The sequence below is a fragment of the Rhineura floridana genome, chromosome 13 (genome assembly GCF_030035675.1).
Source record: "Rhineura floridana isolate rRhiFlo1 chromosome 13, rRhiFlo1.hap2, whole genome shotgun sequence".
Lineage (NCBI taxonomy): Eukaryota > Metazoa > Chordata > Lepidosauria > Squamata > Rhineuridae > Rhineura > Rhineura floridana.
The window spans coordinates 8,388,193-8,402,581 of NC_084492.1; the positions used below are offsets into that span (position 1 = coordinate 8,388,193).

The window sequence follows — 14,389 nt, forward strand, 5'->3', positions numbered from 1 at the left end:
AATCTTCATAGTAATTTATGCGTTTAAGGACCAAGCTTTTTCCAATGGTGTGGGTTGTCTCACTCATCAGCACTGTCTCTGGCAAACATGGGAATTTCTTCCTCATGCAGCCTTGGCCCAAATTTGCTTGTTCTGCCCCTCAGTAGCCTGTTTGCCAGGTATCTACACATGCAAGGGTGGGAAGGTAGCCCTAACCTATTTCCTCCACGATTTGTGGAGGCAGTTCAATGGGGTGGGAAGATTCAGGGCCCTAGAAATCTGCCAAGGCTTTCATATACTAAAATTACCAGGACAGGAGAAGCTGCTCTGGGGAATGAAGTTGTGCCCTCCCTCTCTCCCTTCCATAGTGCATCCTGGCCTGTGTGAATAAATTGTTGCTCTAATGTCTAGAAGGCTTGAGCCATAGTGATGAATGCCACCTTAGTCACAGCCTGTTGCATGGCACTGGCTTTGGGCAGAGTTTGGTTTCTAAGGCCTGTAATTTACACTCTTTGTGCTTACCCGTACAGGAAAAATATGAAGAAACGATACAAAGATCTCTATTATCTCAACAGGGATTTACAGTCCCAGTACAACATTCGCTGCAGCAATAATACAGAGCTTTTAAGTAACCTCAAGGCTGTAAACCAGGCTATCCAAAGAGCAGGACGCTTGCGGGGTATGTCGAGGGAGTGTTTGTGTGTAGACTATTTTTTCCTGCTTGCTGCTCATCATCCCAGCTGGGCAGGTCACAGGTGTCCATTTTGCATGCAAGGACCTGTGGAGGTGAATACAGGGATGGGGAGCTTTTGGCCCTCCAGATGTTGCTGAACTACAACTCCCATCAGCCCTATTAAGCATGGCCAATGGTCAGGGATGATGAGAGTTGTAGTTCAGCAACAGCATAAGGGCCACAGGTTCCATACGACATGCTTTCTTTCCCCGAGATGTATTTATTTTTAGTTCACACATGACTTCTGGTTCTTTCAATAGAGATGCTTCTTGAGTTGTCCAAAAGTAATGTAAAAATGAAGATGTGACAGCAGTTTCAAGTATTTTGAGGCTGTAGAAAGGAAAAGGGTGGGTAGCTGTTCAACAAGTTGATGATGGTATTTCCTTTATTCTTGGGTGATTTAATCAGGGTTAGTTTATCATGGATAAGTGAAGTAACATTTTCCTACTTGGATGCAGAGTATATTACCTGAATTTTCATGGAGATCGTATTTCACAGTGAAAGGTAACATTTTGGGGTGTGTGAAGTTTTTTTTCTAAAAAGAGCAGTTGTCCACAAAAAACAAAGCACTTGCCAAGAGAAGGACCTTGCGGGTATCTGCTAATGCTATTGCTGTGCTTTGTCTTTCTTAAATTAGCAGCCATAGTCTGTTTAAGGGAGGCAACAGACCAAGTGCAAGCCACCCCTTGTCTCGCTAAGGGAAGGGGATGATCAGATTGTTTCCTGTATCGTGCTGCTGCTCTCATTGCCTCTCCAGTATCTTAGCAAAAGGACGATGGAGTTGTGTATAGCACTGCCACGGAGGCAAATATTGGCCCATCCCCCTCCCTGAAGGGTTGGTGAAGGAGGACACTTTCCACAAGTGGCCAAGACATTTTGTGTGTTGGGGCAGGGGATGGCACCTGTTGGCATTTAATGTAGTAGGTACCCAAAATCTTTATTGTACTAATTGAGGTAGTCCAGTGGTATATTTTACCAATCAAAAATGCTGCGATGATGAAGACAGTGCTCATTTTCTCTACCCATTGAGCATAGAGCAATGAGGGTAGTTCTCCTTGCCTTTAGCCATGGGTTTGTTTACACTGCATGATGTAAACCCCTTCCCTTCGCCTTTTTCTTCTGGATTATTACCAGTGGTCCTCTGTCCGGATCCTGTGGGAGTGTGGGGATACTAGCACACAGGTGCCACTGTAGCACTCCTTTCAGCTATAACTGGTCAAAGAGGACAACTAGACTTTATAGAAAAACCATGAAGTAGCAAGATGGGGAACAGTGGGTAACTTTCTGCACAAGCTGTCACTGCTGTGTATGAGAAAACCACAGTGGATTAACTGTGTCCTTGAACACATCCCTTATATCAACCGGTGCTGCAGAAGCTGGGTTGAAAAGAGATTCGTCTTGTTGCAGTACCTTTGTAATTTGAGAAGTGGATTTTTCAAGTGGCATGGGGAACAATTTCTGATTCCCAGTTTTTGACAGGAGAAAAATGGCTCTATAGTGATAAATTTCCCATTGTGCTCTCACGATCACACGTTTGTAGCAGCTCCCTTTTTGAAACAAGCTCAAAGGCCATGCCTTGTACTGTGACACACTACTGGAGAATAGACCTTTCGGGGAATTGTGACCTTTGCATTGGAAATTATTAGGCCCATCCAACCTTCTAAAAACTTTGTTCTTGTTTAAGGTTAAAAAGCTCATTATGTACTGCTGAATGCTTACAATAGAACAGTCTTCAACTGTTTTTTCTTTCACCCCCAGTTGGTAGGCCCAAGACACAGGTGATTGCTGCTTGCCGTGATGCTATTAAGAACAACGATGTCAATGTGCTTATCAAAATAATGCGCGCAGGAGTCACTTCCTCTTTATTAAAGAAAAGATTGATGGAGACTGCAGTGGGATGATCCTTGTCAGAAGCCAGCAGCTCAGCCAGATGGGCAAAGGGGTGGAGCAGCTGACAGACCAGCCCCCACTGCCTGCTTGGGTAAAGGAAGCCCAGCAGACTAGGATGCGCCTGTGATGCTTCTGTATAGAAAAATTACTGTGACAAACTGTTAGCAGGACCTGAAGTCTATGGCAGCAGTAGGAGAGAGAAGTGAAACAAGTCAGCTCATTCTCTTATAAACATTCTACCAGAGAGGACCAAAGCCTAGAACAGGGATGAAGATTATCACTTCACAAAGCTTATATAGCCACACTGACTTTTTATTGATGAAAGCAAGTAGTGTTGTGCAGCACTTGAGGCTGTAATCTTTAATAAACACTTTCCTCTTATCTGTCTTTTTTAGATGATATTCGCGATGATTAAATAATGGTAGTTAATCTACATGTTCAGGATCCGCAATCCACCCTTGTATACAGCAAGAAAACAATGAAGTATATCTTGACACCTCTATAAATGAAACCCAGGGCTTATCCACACAGGAGTCTAGCTTTGTACGTAAGAAGCTGCTTTTACCACTGCAATAGCTTTTCAAAGTCCACACTTCCTGCTCAATGCTACTTCCTATCTGCTATTTTCCTTTCACACAAGTAGGTGCTCCTCTGGAAATGTTTAGTATCACTGTGTTCCTTGTGGCCGCGTCCTCAATTTTACATGTTTCCTCCCTCAGGATATCTATACAGTATTGTGAATGGAGAAGAGTTTTTGTCAAGTTTCATTGTTTCTTGTCAATTGCACACCTCTGGTGAGGGAGAGTTGGGGTGCAATTGACACTATATGAAACTCAGAGGGGGAGTGAGTGAAAGGCAAAGTAGGCAGCTTTTGCAGGTGGCAGAGAGGGGGGGAGCAGGTGATAGGGTATAAGAGCCCATCCACTAAAAAAGCATCAAAGTAAAATGCCTACACAGAGAAGCACAGCAATGCTGAGACAGTTTTTCCTTTCCACATTATAATTGGATTGGGGTGATACAGATTTAAAGGGGACATCTGTGGTACAGCTTCCACTTGCTGCAGAAAGGGATGCGAGTAGCACCAGATGCACACTAAGCTGCTGTATGGATGAGCCCACTGTTACATTTGCTAAGGCCCATGTTTATCAAAATCCTGACACTTCAGCCTGTTTGAAATTCTGTTTTAAAACTGCAACTTCATGATTGTGACACCCCCTTTTTTAACCAGCCCCAGTGCTAGGACAAGTCCTTGCTCTGTTGAAATGTACCTTCAAGGTGCACTGCCCTGACATGCAACAACTCCCTCTGATGGCTACACTCTACAACAGCAGCAGCAACTGGCCAAGCCTCCTCCCTTTGTCTAGGAAAAAAAGTGTTTGGCTGCATTGCTACTGCCCTCTGGAAGGAACCGAAACTTGCCAACAGGTTCTTGTAGCTGTAAACAGATACAGGAGGAGTAAAAGTATGTCTCCCTCCCTCCCACCAATTAAGAGAATGGCTAAGAACTTTGCCTCTGCTCCTGTTTCTTAGGATGAGGTAATGGTACAGGGAATGAAATGCATATTCTAAAACACCAAGTAATTAGATGAAATTGAGATCCTCCTTTATTAACCCTGCGTTTCCCTTATGGTTTCTGCTTGCAGATTTATTTATGACAATAGGATCATTCAACCCATTCAGACCACCCACCATAGAACAAAGACCAGACCCTGGGTTTATCCCTCCTCGTGTGCTGGGCTGATGGCAACTTGAGGAAGCCCCACAAGGAGGCCTCAGCGTGATTACTGAAGTTGCTCAGGACTACTGTTCTAGGCTCCTCCAGCACCACATCCAAGCTTACCTTGGTCAGGGAGGTTGCTGGGCAGCAGGGTGGACGGTGCTCCACCTGCAGACCCTCCAAGCTTGCTCCAAGGGAGAGAGGTCTGAATCCCTCTAACAGACAGCAAGACACCCTCCCAAGCCTGTGTTAATGTTACAAGGAGAATCCAGCTGCGTAAGATCAATACACGCATTGCTTTCACAGCCAGGTCTCCATAATGCATGCCAGGTCAGCTCCCTCATCTATCAGCTAATGAATGAGTAAAGACTTCCTGTGAATTGACCCATTACACAACAGCACCGCCAGAGTGGAGGGCTCAGGGGTAGAGCAATCGGATATCACAACTGTTAGAAGGGCCTAGAATGGGCACACTGTGTACACACCTGTTTCTCCTTCTGCAGCAGCAACGTACTGCCCCACCAGCCCCTGGACACAAAAAACTGCAACTTGTGCCCCCCCCCACAGTGCCTTCCACAACAGCCAACTGACTCAGGCCCATTTGGAAGCAATCTACACCCCACTCATACTTGTAGCTGCCCACTAATCATAAAAGGACTTCAGTTTCTCTCCCAAAAAACAGGCTGACACGATGCAATCAAAAACCATGTGTAACTCATCCCATCTTGCACATGGGGCAACAGAGAGTCTTTTGGGCTTCTGTCATAAATAAAACACTATCCTTATACACTGAATCCCAGGGATGTTTTTCCCTAGCTTAAATCAGGTACTCACCCTACAGGGTGATGAAAGCACCAACATACCTGCTCGCTCCACATCTCCCATGGAACACTAGAATATTCAATCCAACATGGTCTCCAGTCAGCAGTAATCAGGCAGGTAAGGTATGCTGGGAGACAGCAGGTACTCTTAGTTTGTCTTCCCCTACCATTGTCTTCCTCACCTCCACTTCCTTCACGATGTTCCTTCTGCTGAACACCTATTTTGACACGATACTCAAAGACAGGCTATTCTTGGAATGTTTTTAGGAAGAGGGTCTATTTTGGGGTTGAAAAAATGGGAACTAAGATAACTTAGGGATGATCCTGCCACGCCACCTTTTTGAGGCTACTTAGGTATAATTACTTTAAGACACCCCCTCCCGCCCAATAATAAGGATCTCTGGGCAGCTTACAATAAAATCCGCTATAAGCCGGAGCTGAAATCCTGCCTCAGCCCAAACACTACTCTGAAGGTCTCACTCTTGACCTCTGTGGCCCAGAGCAGTTCAGAGTCAAGAGACCACAAATGGTCTACAACACATTCAAGTTTCATAAAAAGGCACAGTGGGACATTTGATAAAGGCACAGAATAAGACTGCTGGGAGGAGGTCGACAAGCCTGCGTAACAGGATCTTGCCCTCTAACAAAAGCGGCCCTGCTGATCTTTTTAGTAGGAGGTCTGATCCTCCACCACACCTGTGCACCAACAGTCATTCATAGTACACAAAGCAGAAGTCCCAGAATCCCGTTTCCTCAGGCCCTGCAGCTGTTTCCTTCAAGCTACGATGGTTAATGTACTTCACAAATTTCAGCGTCTCTCGGTCTCTGTAAACCAAGGCCAAACAGTTCATCTCTGGATTGACTGTCAGCAGCTTGAAGAAAGAAAATGATAGGAAGCGTTAAGGAAGCAAACTGGTATTGTTTACTTCTGCAGAGAGTGTTTAGAAGAGGCGACATTCCATCAGCCTCAGGTTAAAGAAGGCATTCCTACAGAAGAATTTAGAGCTACAGAGACTTGCAAAAGAAGTCAGACCCCTGACCAATGCTCTCATATTACTGAATTACAAATGGTACATTATTATTTTGTTCTGTATGATATTTTATTTTGAAACACAAACTCAAAATCAATTATTGTAAGGTGACATTGGTTTTATGATGGGAAATGTTTGTAAGAAACAAACAACTGAAACATGTCGGTTGCATAAGCATTCAACACCTGTGCTATAGAAGCTCCCAGTTTACACAGATGAAAGAAATTGCCCTATTGAGGACACCATTACCTTACCATTGGCCTTCACCTGTGAACCATTAAAGTTGCTGTCACATTGTCACGATGAAACCCCCACTGTTGAAGGATCATTAGTCAGGCTGTGAATCTGAAGGAAAATGCAGACCAAAGAGCATTCTACAGAAGTGAGAGATAATGTAATACAAATGCACAGATCAGGAAAACGGTACAAACTAATATCCAAGTGTTTGGATATCCCAGTGAGCAGAGATGGATCAATAACCAGGAAGTTGAAGCTGCATCACACCACCCAGGCTCTGCCCAGAAAAATTCAGCACTCGAACAAGGAGGAGACTTGTGAGAGAAGCCACAGAGAGGCCAACAATCACTTTGAAGGAGCTACAGAGTTCAGTGGCTGGGAGTGGAATAATGGTGTACCAGTCAACCCTATCAAGACTGGCCTGTATGGGAGGGTGGCAAGAAAGAAGCCATTACTCAAAAAGTACCATCTGAAAGCACATCTGGAGTTTGCCATAAGGCATGAGAGTGCCCCAGCTGTGATGTGGGAAAAGGTTTTGTGGTCAGATGAGACCAAGATAGAGCTTTTAGGCCAAAATTCAAAATGCTATGTGTGGCGCAAACCTAACACTGACTATGCCTCAAGACACACCATCCTTATAGTGAAGTATGGTGGTGGCAGCATCAGGCTGTGGGGATGCTTCTTATCAGCAGGGACTGGGCATCTTGTTAAAATCGAAGGAAGGATGGATGGAGCAATATACAAGGAAATACTCCAAGAGAACCTGCTTCAGTCCACTAAAAAACTGAAGCTTGGGAGGAAATTCCCTTTTCAGCAGGACAATGATCCCAAGGACAAGGCCAAAGCAACATTGGAGTGGCTCAAGAACAAAAAGGTGAATGTCCTACAGTAGTTCAGTCAGAGTCCTGATCTCAATCCCATTGAGAATCTGTGGCGCTCTTTGAAAATTGCGGTGCACAAGCCAACCAACGTCCAACCAACCTGAACAACCTGCAATGAATCTGCCAAGAAGAATGGGCCAAAATCCCTCTGATAGCATGTGCAAAGCTGGTACGTACCTACCCCAAAAGACTTCAAGTTGTTATTGCAGTGAAAGGTGGCTCTACCAAATATCGTGTGGGGGTTGAATATTTATGCAAGCAACATGTTTCAGTTTTTTATGTTTCTTACAAACACTTCCCAACATAAAACCAATGTCATGTTATTGATGTTGAGTTTCAGTATTTCAAAATGAAATACCATACAGAACAAAATTACAGTGTACCATTTGTAATTCAGTAATATGAGAGCATCAGTCAGGGGTCCGGTTACTTTTGCAAGGCACTGTATACGTGTAGAGTAAGTGAACTGTAATCCCCTGCCAAGTGTACATTAAAAATGAGCAGGCAATGTTACACAGCCCTCCCAAGAAGATTGCTAACCTCCAAACGGGAGCTCTGAGCACCAAGACCACCCCCATTTCCCCCCTGCAAAGCCTTGACAACTTTATGCTATGGTTCTCCATATTAGGTCTGCCCTTCATGTGATGTGCTGGTGATGTTACGAAAAACAAGCAGTACAGTTTGCTCACACTTCAGGAAGAAGTCTTCACTACCTCTGCACACGCCCCAAACTTGTGTATGTTTGGGGGGGGGAAGGGAGAGGATGGGGGGACATTCATGCAGATGTTCTGGCCAGAGGCTTCAACAAATCTGCTTTCAAAATGAGCGGTGGCCTAATCAAATTACTTGCTTCTGCTTCCAAAAAAAAAAAGGGAGGCGGGGGAGGAGAGAGAACTACTTACCTCTTCATCTTCACCTTTTGCGATGTATGAAGTAAAGCCACCACACTCCACATCCCAATCTTGAAAAAGAAAAGAGTAGCATCATTTACTAGTTTTGTAACATTTCCCCACACCGCTGCTCAAACCACACTGCCAGGGCCGGCCCCAGACATGCCGGGGGCTTGGGCACAATCCTGCCCTGGGCCCCGGCCCTTCCCTTACGTGATCTGCGGCAGGATGGCAAGGATGCGCAGGCATAGCACGCATGTGTGCCATCAGCCAAGATGGTGGCAGAGGTTTCAGCCCCTTAGGGAAGCCATCTTGGTTAAAGGCAGCGCTGGAAGTGCAACTACACGACAGCCGAGAAAGGTAGGTTAAAGCAAGGGAATGACAGGAGCTCCGAAGCTCTCGCTCTGTGATCCGCAGCAGCAATCCTGCCGAGAACTGCGGGAGGGGAGTGGAGGGGCCCCTGTAGCCCCAGGGGCCCTCAGCCAGGGCCCCACCTGGCCTCCCTTTGGAGCCAGCCCTGCACACTGGACTATTAAGAAAAACCTGTATGTGAAGCGAATGCATTTATTTATGATGTAGATGAGAAGAAATTCACCTCAAAAGAGCTTTCTAGGGGTAGCTTATGATTTTTAAAATGAATACACATATCTACAGGCTACCAAAGAAACATCATTACCATAATTAAGACCTTGACCAATTCTTAGCTTTAAAAAATATCAAGAGAATGAAGAGATTTTACAGTCTGCCTTAAACTTTCCAATATGTTTGGGGCAGCCAGTGCCAACCAATGCTGGCTTTGTCTGAGGGAAGCTGTAGTCCAAACCACGTGGAGGGCACCTGGTTGGTGAAGACTGCTTTACAGGATGGTGCTTCTGGGATGGCCAAAGGAAGTTGCATCACACCCCCTTTCCCCCAACTTCAAAGCATAGCCTTGGGCAGCTGAGCGAGTACGCTTACTCCCTTCCCACTCCTTTTAAATCTCACAGAGACAAAGCAAAAACGAAACGAAAGGCACCTGCCCCTGTCTGCTTGTGTGGTACAGTGCCCTAGATTGCTATCCTCTGGGCACACACCGAGAAAGAAACACTGCAGGGAGATGGAAACTTGGAATAAACCCATCTTGAACTATTTATGGGCCTCTACCCAGCCTCATAAAACTGCTCCAGGAGGCTTAAAGCCAAACCAACCTTCACACCCACTGAAGAGGAGCAGATCTAGGGCAAACTCTGTTGTTTGGGCATCGTGCACTAGAGTGTAGCAACCTTTCTTCCAATGCCTCAGCTCTCCGGAACACAGAGGGATACTTGAGCCTGAAGAGGAACACAACAATAAGAGGTATTCTTTGCACCCCATACTGGTCACACTGTATACCTGGTGGGTGGGGAACAAACCAGCCCCCTAAAATCTCCCGTCCAGATCTTAGCATAGCTTCGGATCCAGGAATTCCTCACACTTCCAGGCTTACTAGGCTAGCAATATACTTTCTAATCTTTTCCCCACCCAACAGGAACAGCAAGAGGCACTTTGGCAAAGAGCCCTTCCCTTTATGTGCACTTTAACTCCCCCCACAAGCACAAAACCAACAGAGAAATGGATGTGAGCTCTGGCAAGGCCCTACCAACAGGGCTGTGCATACTCCCAGGTAACACAAACTGCAATTTTGTGCCCAGGCAATTCAAATATGGCTGCAAAGAATGCTGAATTCTGCAACGTGTCTTAAAGTGCAATAGTTCTCAGTTGGCGTACAACTCCTCTCATTTTACATAATTCATTCTGGTTTTGTTAATCGTCAGGAGGGGCAAGAAGCTATGTAGGGCATTTGGCCACCTTTCTGGCTTTGGAGATTTCAGTAGGTGTTGCCTAGACAGTTTTAAACATACTCTGGCAACTATAAGAGCTACAAACTAGCTTATAAAAATTAAATCTGTGCCCTCCCGAGGAATCACAGAGTATACACAGACTTAAGTACTGATCACAGTAACATTTAAGACACACATGACAAAAATGCAACACTTAACAGTTCTTAGCTGAATTTCCTGTTCTGAATGCACAGCCTTCAGTATAGTCACTTACTTTAGGTCAAATGATATTGGATCAGCAGGTGCCAGTCTTGTGCAGCTAACGGGCACCCAAGCAAGTTACTCCAGCCAAAGTAGAACAGAGCCACTGTGGCTGGAGTGCAACTCCACGAACTGGGCCCTGAGCATTTCACACCAAGGCACACATGAAACAGAGCCCCTGTTGAAAAATAAGGTGTCACTGCAACTAGAACAGGATGCTTTACATACCACTTTCTTGGCTGACCTCACTGTCAGAGCTTCTCCCATGTTCCTCTGGCAGTAGAGAGGGCGTAGTTTCCTCTCGGCTGCTCTCTCCTTGTGTACATATGGAAGAATCTCCTCCTCCAGCTGTTCCTCCTTCCCCTTCCTTCTCATCCTCTTCCTCCCCAGGAGCTAAGAAGTGCAGCTTCAAGCCTGTGAAGTTGGAAAGCAGCAGGAAAAAGGCTTCTGAGCGGAACAGCTCCATGCAATCCTTCAAGATGGCCGGCAGGCTCTCCTCTTCGGCTCTCTCATAGTGCCTAAAAACAACAGCAAGCGTTATTAACAGGGGCAAGTTCATTCTATACCCCTCCAAAATAATGTGTTTAAATTCTGAACCAAGGCCATGAAAATTATACAGAGAGATTACATTGTGCAAATAAAGGAGGCGGTGGCTTATTTGTAAAGTTGGTTCTGCTTCCAAGATGCAGGTTTTCAAACATGCATTTGTCACAGAGGCAAGGAGTCAGACGATGGGCCTTTCAAATTTGTCTCCTGCCTTGCCTCTGGGGAGCACAGGGGGGCAGAGTACATGGGCTTCCATTCCATTGTCTCCTCACAATAACCCAATGGAGGCAGATTAGACTGAGAGAATGCGATTGGCTCAAGGTCATCCAGAGAGTTTCATGGGTCAGCAGGGATCTGGTTCTTCCTCGTCTCAAGTGCTGAATTATGCATTAGGTGTGGCATGGGTCTGCCACTAAATACGGTATTCTTGTGCTCTACCCGTAACATGCAGGAACGGCGGCCCAAGCCATGCCACACCAGCTGTACTTTGTACGTTATCCCTCACTCTGCTCTGCACTGTTGGCTGCTGCTGCTGCTGCTGGGCGCCTCCTTCCTGCCCTTGTGCAATGACATCACAACACAGGGGAAAGTCCACGTAAATCTTACGTGGAGAACATACAACATGAGGGGAGGGAGAGAAGTATCGTTTGCAGCCGCTTCTGCTTAACCATTTAGTTTTGCCCTCCCCCCCCCCACCAGTCCAACAATCCACCCACTATACCATGTTAGTTCTGTTTTAAGAGCTGGAACAGGAGAATGGTTCATCCAATTTATTGACTGTAGTCCTCAAAATGGCCAGCAGAATTTCTGAAACAAAAGATGTCCTGGCTCCCAACCAGAGAAGCAGACTCAGGACTGGGTGTCTCTGCATAAAGCTTTATTGCTCCTAGAACTTCACTGCCTAAATTTAGATCAGTGTGGGGGAGGAAGAGGTGAAGCTTGAATGTGAGCAAAATGCAGTTACGCATAACTTAGCCTGTGTTTTCTTCAGGGATTCAGATGCACATTAAACACTGTGTCAGTCTTAACAGTTACGGTGGAGTAGTGGAATTACTTGGTGTGGCCAAGGAGATCTTTCTTTAATGAAACAAGAGTTGTTTGCGCTGAATGTTCTCTGCAGGTGGGCGGGTGGATGGATTGCCTTGTCACTGGGCAGAGGGTTTGCCTAGATGTCCTCCTTATGGGAAGCTCTGGTGGGAGAGGGATGGAAAAGGAAGAAGCAGCTGTGTATATTCGTTGTTAATGTTTTAATTGTTGTGAACTGCCCAGACAGCTTCGGCTATGGGGCGGTATATAAATGCAATATATAAATAAATAAATAAATAAATAATAAATACAAGCAAGGTCACTGCTATATATACACTGAAAAGGGGTGGGCACTTGATACTATGAATTATTTCAGGTTCTTTTCAGCATGAGCTACAAGGCAGGGATTACGACTGGGGAGGGGGACACGGCAATCTCTGCCTCTGCTGAATTACTTTTATTTTCCACTGCTGGAGACATTCCAAAGTGTTCATCGGGGCAGGGCTCATCTCTTCAACCATTGTGCCTGGCCTTGATGCCAGCAGAAAATTCCCAGCAGCCAAGCTTCTGGAGACATTCTCTGTAACTCCTTCATTTCCTTCATCAGTGCTGGCTTCTCCATTGTCCCAAACTTGCCAAAGATTCTTCTTGGGGCCCACCTAAAAAGCACCTCATGCCCCCAAACCAAACCAACCAGCCCCCTGGGAGCAGGAGCTGGTGTCAGGCATTCCTTCCCATGAGGCAGCTGGTGTCAGTTGGCTCTGAATGTGTGTGTGTGTGTGTGTGTGTGTGTGAATGAGAGAGAGAGAGAGAGAGAGAGAGAGACACACACACAATTGGAGCAGGCCCCGATGTTGTCTTTGTCTCCCTCACCCTTCCCTTCAATATTAGCAGCAGGGAAGGATAAGAAGCAAAGCAGGATGCTGAAGCCCCAGCTCTAGGTCCCCAGGAATCCTGCACTGCCCTCAGGGAATTCAAGCAGCATGATACAAAGGTTGCTAAGTTGTTTTGCTGAAATTCTCAGATTGTCAAATTCCTTGTGGAGACACTCAAATTACAAATCACAGGACTCATCCCTTACAAATAACTGAAATACACACAGTACAGATCAGCTGGCATCGTCAAAGTCGACTGAACAATCCCAGAGAAGCAAAATGTGGCAGAAATGGCCTGAGAGGGGCCTACCTTTTGTTAGGGGGGCCCCTGCTGCTCCATCTGAGTCCTTCCTTCTTCAGTGCCTCACAGATGAGCTGGAACTTCTCTCTCTAGGAATGAAGCACATTCAAATGGCTTTTGTGGCAAGCCCCACATTTCTGCCTAAGCAGCACTAGCCATTCTGCTTCAGTTTGAGTTTTACTGTTGGGGAGAGCCTCAAAGGCTGGAGAGAGAACTCTAGAGGGCCACATTTGGACCCCAGGTCTGAGGTTCCCCACCCCTGCCTTAGAAGGTCACCTGCTACCAAGTTTGATGCCCCTCAAGTGGCAGGGCAAAATGATGTCTTTCATGGTTTTTAACCTTCATGAAGAGTTGTGGGGTGACTTCCGGGAAGGGTGACTTCGCTTGTGCCTGCTTTTTGAGACGAGCTCTCGTCTCAGAAGAAGGAATCAGTCAGAACGTTCTTTTTGACTGGTAAAGATTTTCTTCCGGGCAGGGAGAAACGTAGAGATTAACCACAAAAGCCTGTTTTTGTTGGGAGGACTGGATTTCATTAATTTATGAGAGAAGATTCAGCCAGCAAATGCCGGACGGACTTCCAACAAGCTCTAACTGATTAAGCGACACGTTTATCTTTTCTTCAAAGAAAAACGGACTTTAACAGGCAAGCATCCTTCTTTCTATTTTTTTTTCACTTGGTTTAAATCGTTGCAGCAAAAAGAGATTTGTCAATGAATCAGCTATAAAGAATTTCTGGGTGAGTTATAACTCTTCTCTTTTATTCACGAAATTAAGGAGGAAAGAAATTGAAAAAGCTTATCTTTGGTTTTATTGCAAAAAGCTGGCCTGGAAGTGCATTCTAAAGATACAAACGGAAGAGGGATTTCTATTTCGAGGAGGGAAAAAAAACAAATAAATTTGATTTATGAACTTGGAGTATTATATTTCCGGGACTATTTTCTTTTTGGTCTATTTCATTTTGACGAATCTACTTGTTCACGACGCCACTAACTGTTTTGAAGCTGGGAACTAAATTTGTTTTGTATTCCTGAACAAATAAGAGATAAGGCAGGCTGTACTGTCTACACTGTGATGTCATCAAGCCTGGAATATTAACCCAATTGTGGCTGAAATAATTTTTGTTTTCGTGGTTTTAAGAATGGCAATCAGGAAAGTGGCTGAGACCATGGAAGAAATTATGTTTCAGAAAATAATGGATGAGATTGAGATAACAAAACAAACCCTGAGACAGGGTAGACAGGAGATGAAAATTGAATTAGGCAAAATGACGCAGGAGCTTAAAGAAATAGGGGATCTTGTGAGAGAGGAGATTGATGAGACTAGAGATGAGAAAAGAAAAATTAAAGGGAAGATACAAGCTCTGGAGATTGGAACAAATGTGGAATTGGAAAAAGATCTGGAG

At 45.3% G+C, this 14,389-nt stretch overlaps 2 protein-coding genes across 6 annotated transcripts in view; one reads left to right on the forward strand and one right to left on the reverse strand.

Moving 5' to 3' along the window:
• BBS2 (Bardet-Biedl syndrome 2) overlaps nucleotides 1–2,983 on the forward strand; it is a 34,282-nt gene extending 31,299 nt beyond the window's left edge. The window contains exons 16-17 of one of the 2 annotated variants that reach the window (XM_061594561.1): nucleotides 555–658; nucleotides 2,471–2,983. In XM_061594561.1, the coding sequence (XP_061450545.1) occupies nucleotides 555–658; nucleotides 2,471–2,613 (247 nt within the window). In that variant the 3' untranslated portion in view covers nucleotides 2,614–2,983. Of the gene's footprint in view, nucleotides 1–509; nucleotides 659–2,470 lie in introns of both variants that reach the window. The other variant, XM_061594560.1, reaches the window with a different exon arrangement.
• OGFOD1 (2-oxoglutarate and iron dependent oxygenase domain containing 1) overlaps nucleotides 1,943–14,389 on the reverse strand; it is a 28,577-nt gene continuing 16,130 nt past the window's right edge. For 2 of the 4 annotated variants that reach the window (XM_061594563.1, XM_061594562.1), the window contains exons 9-13: nucleotides 12,997–13,076; nucleotides 10,468–10,757; nucleotides 9,367–9,489; nucleotides 8,192–8,250; nucleotides 1,943–6,012 (exon numbers count right to left, since the gene is read on the reverse strand). In XM_061594563.1, coding sequence (XP_061450547.1) covers nucleotides 5,851–6,012; nucleotides 8,192–8,250; nucleotides 9,367–9,489; nucleotides 10,468–10,757; nucleotides 12,997–13,076 — 714 coding nt within the window. In that variant the 3' untranslated portion in view covers nucleotides 1,943–5,850. The remainder of the gene's footprint in view (nucleotides 6,013–8,191; nucleotides 8,251–9,366; nucleotides 9,490–10,467; nucleotides 10,758–12,996; nucleotides 13,077–14,389) is intronic. The other 2 variants (XM_061594565.1, XM_061594564.1) reach the window with 1 other exon arrangement.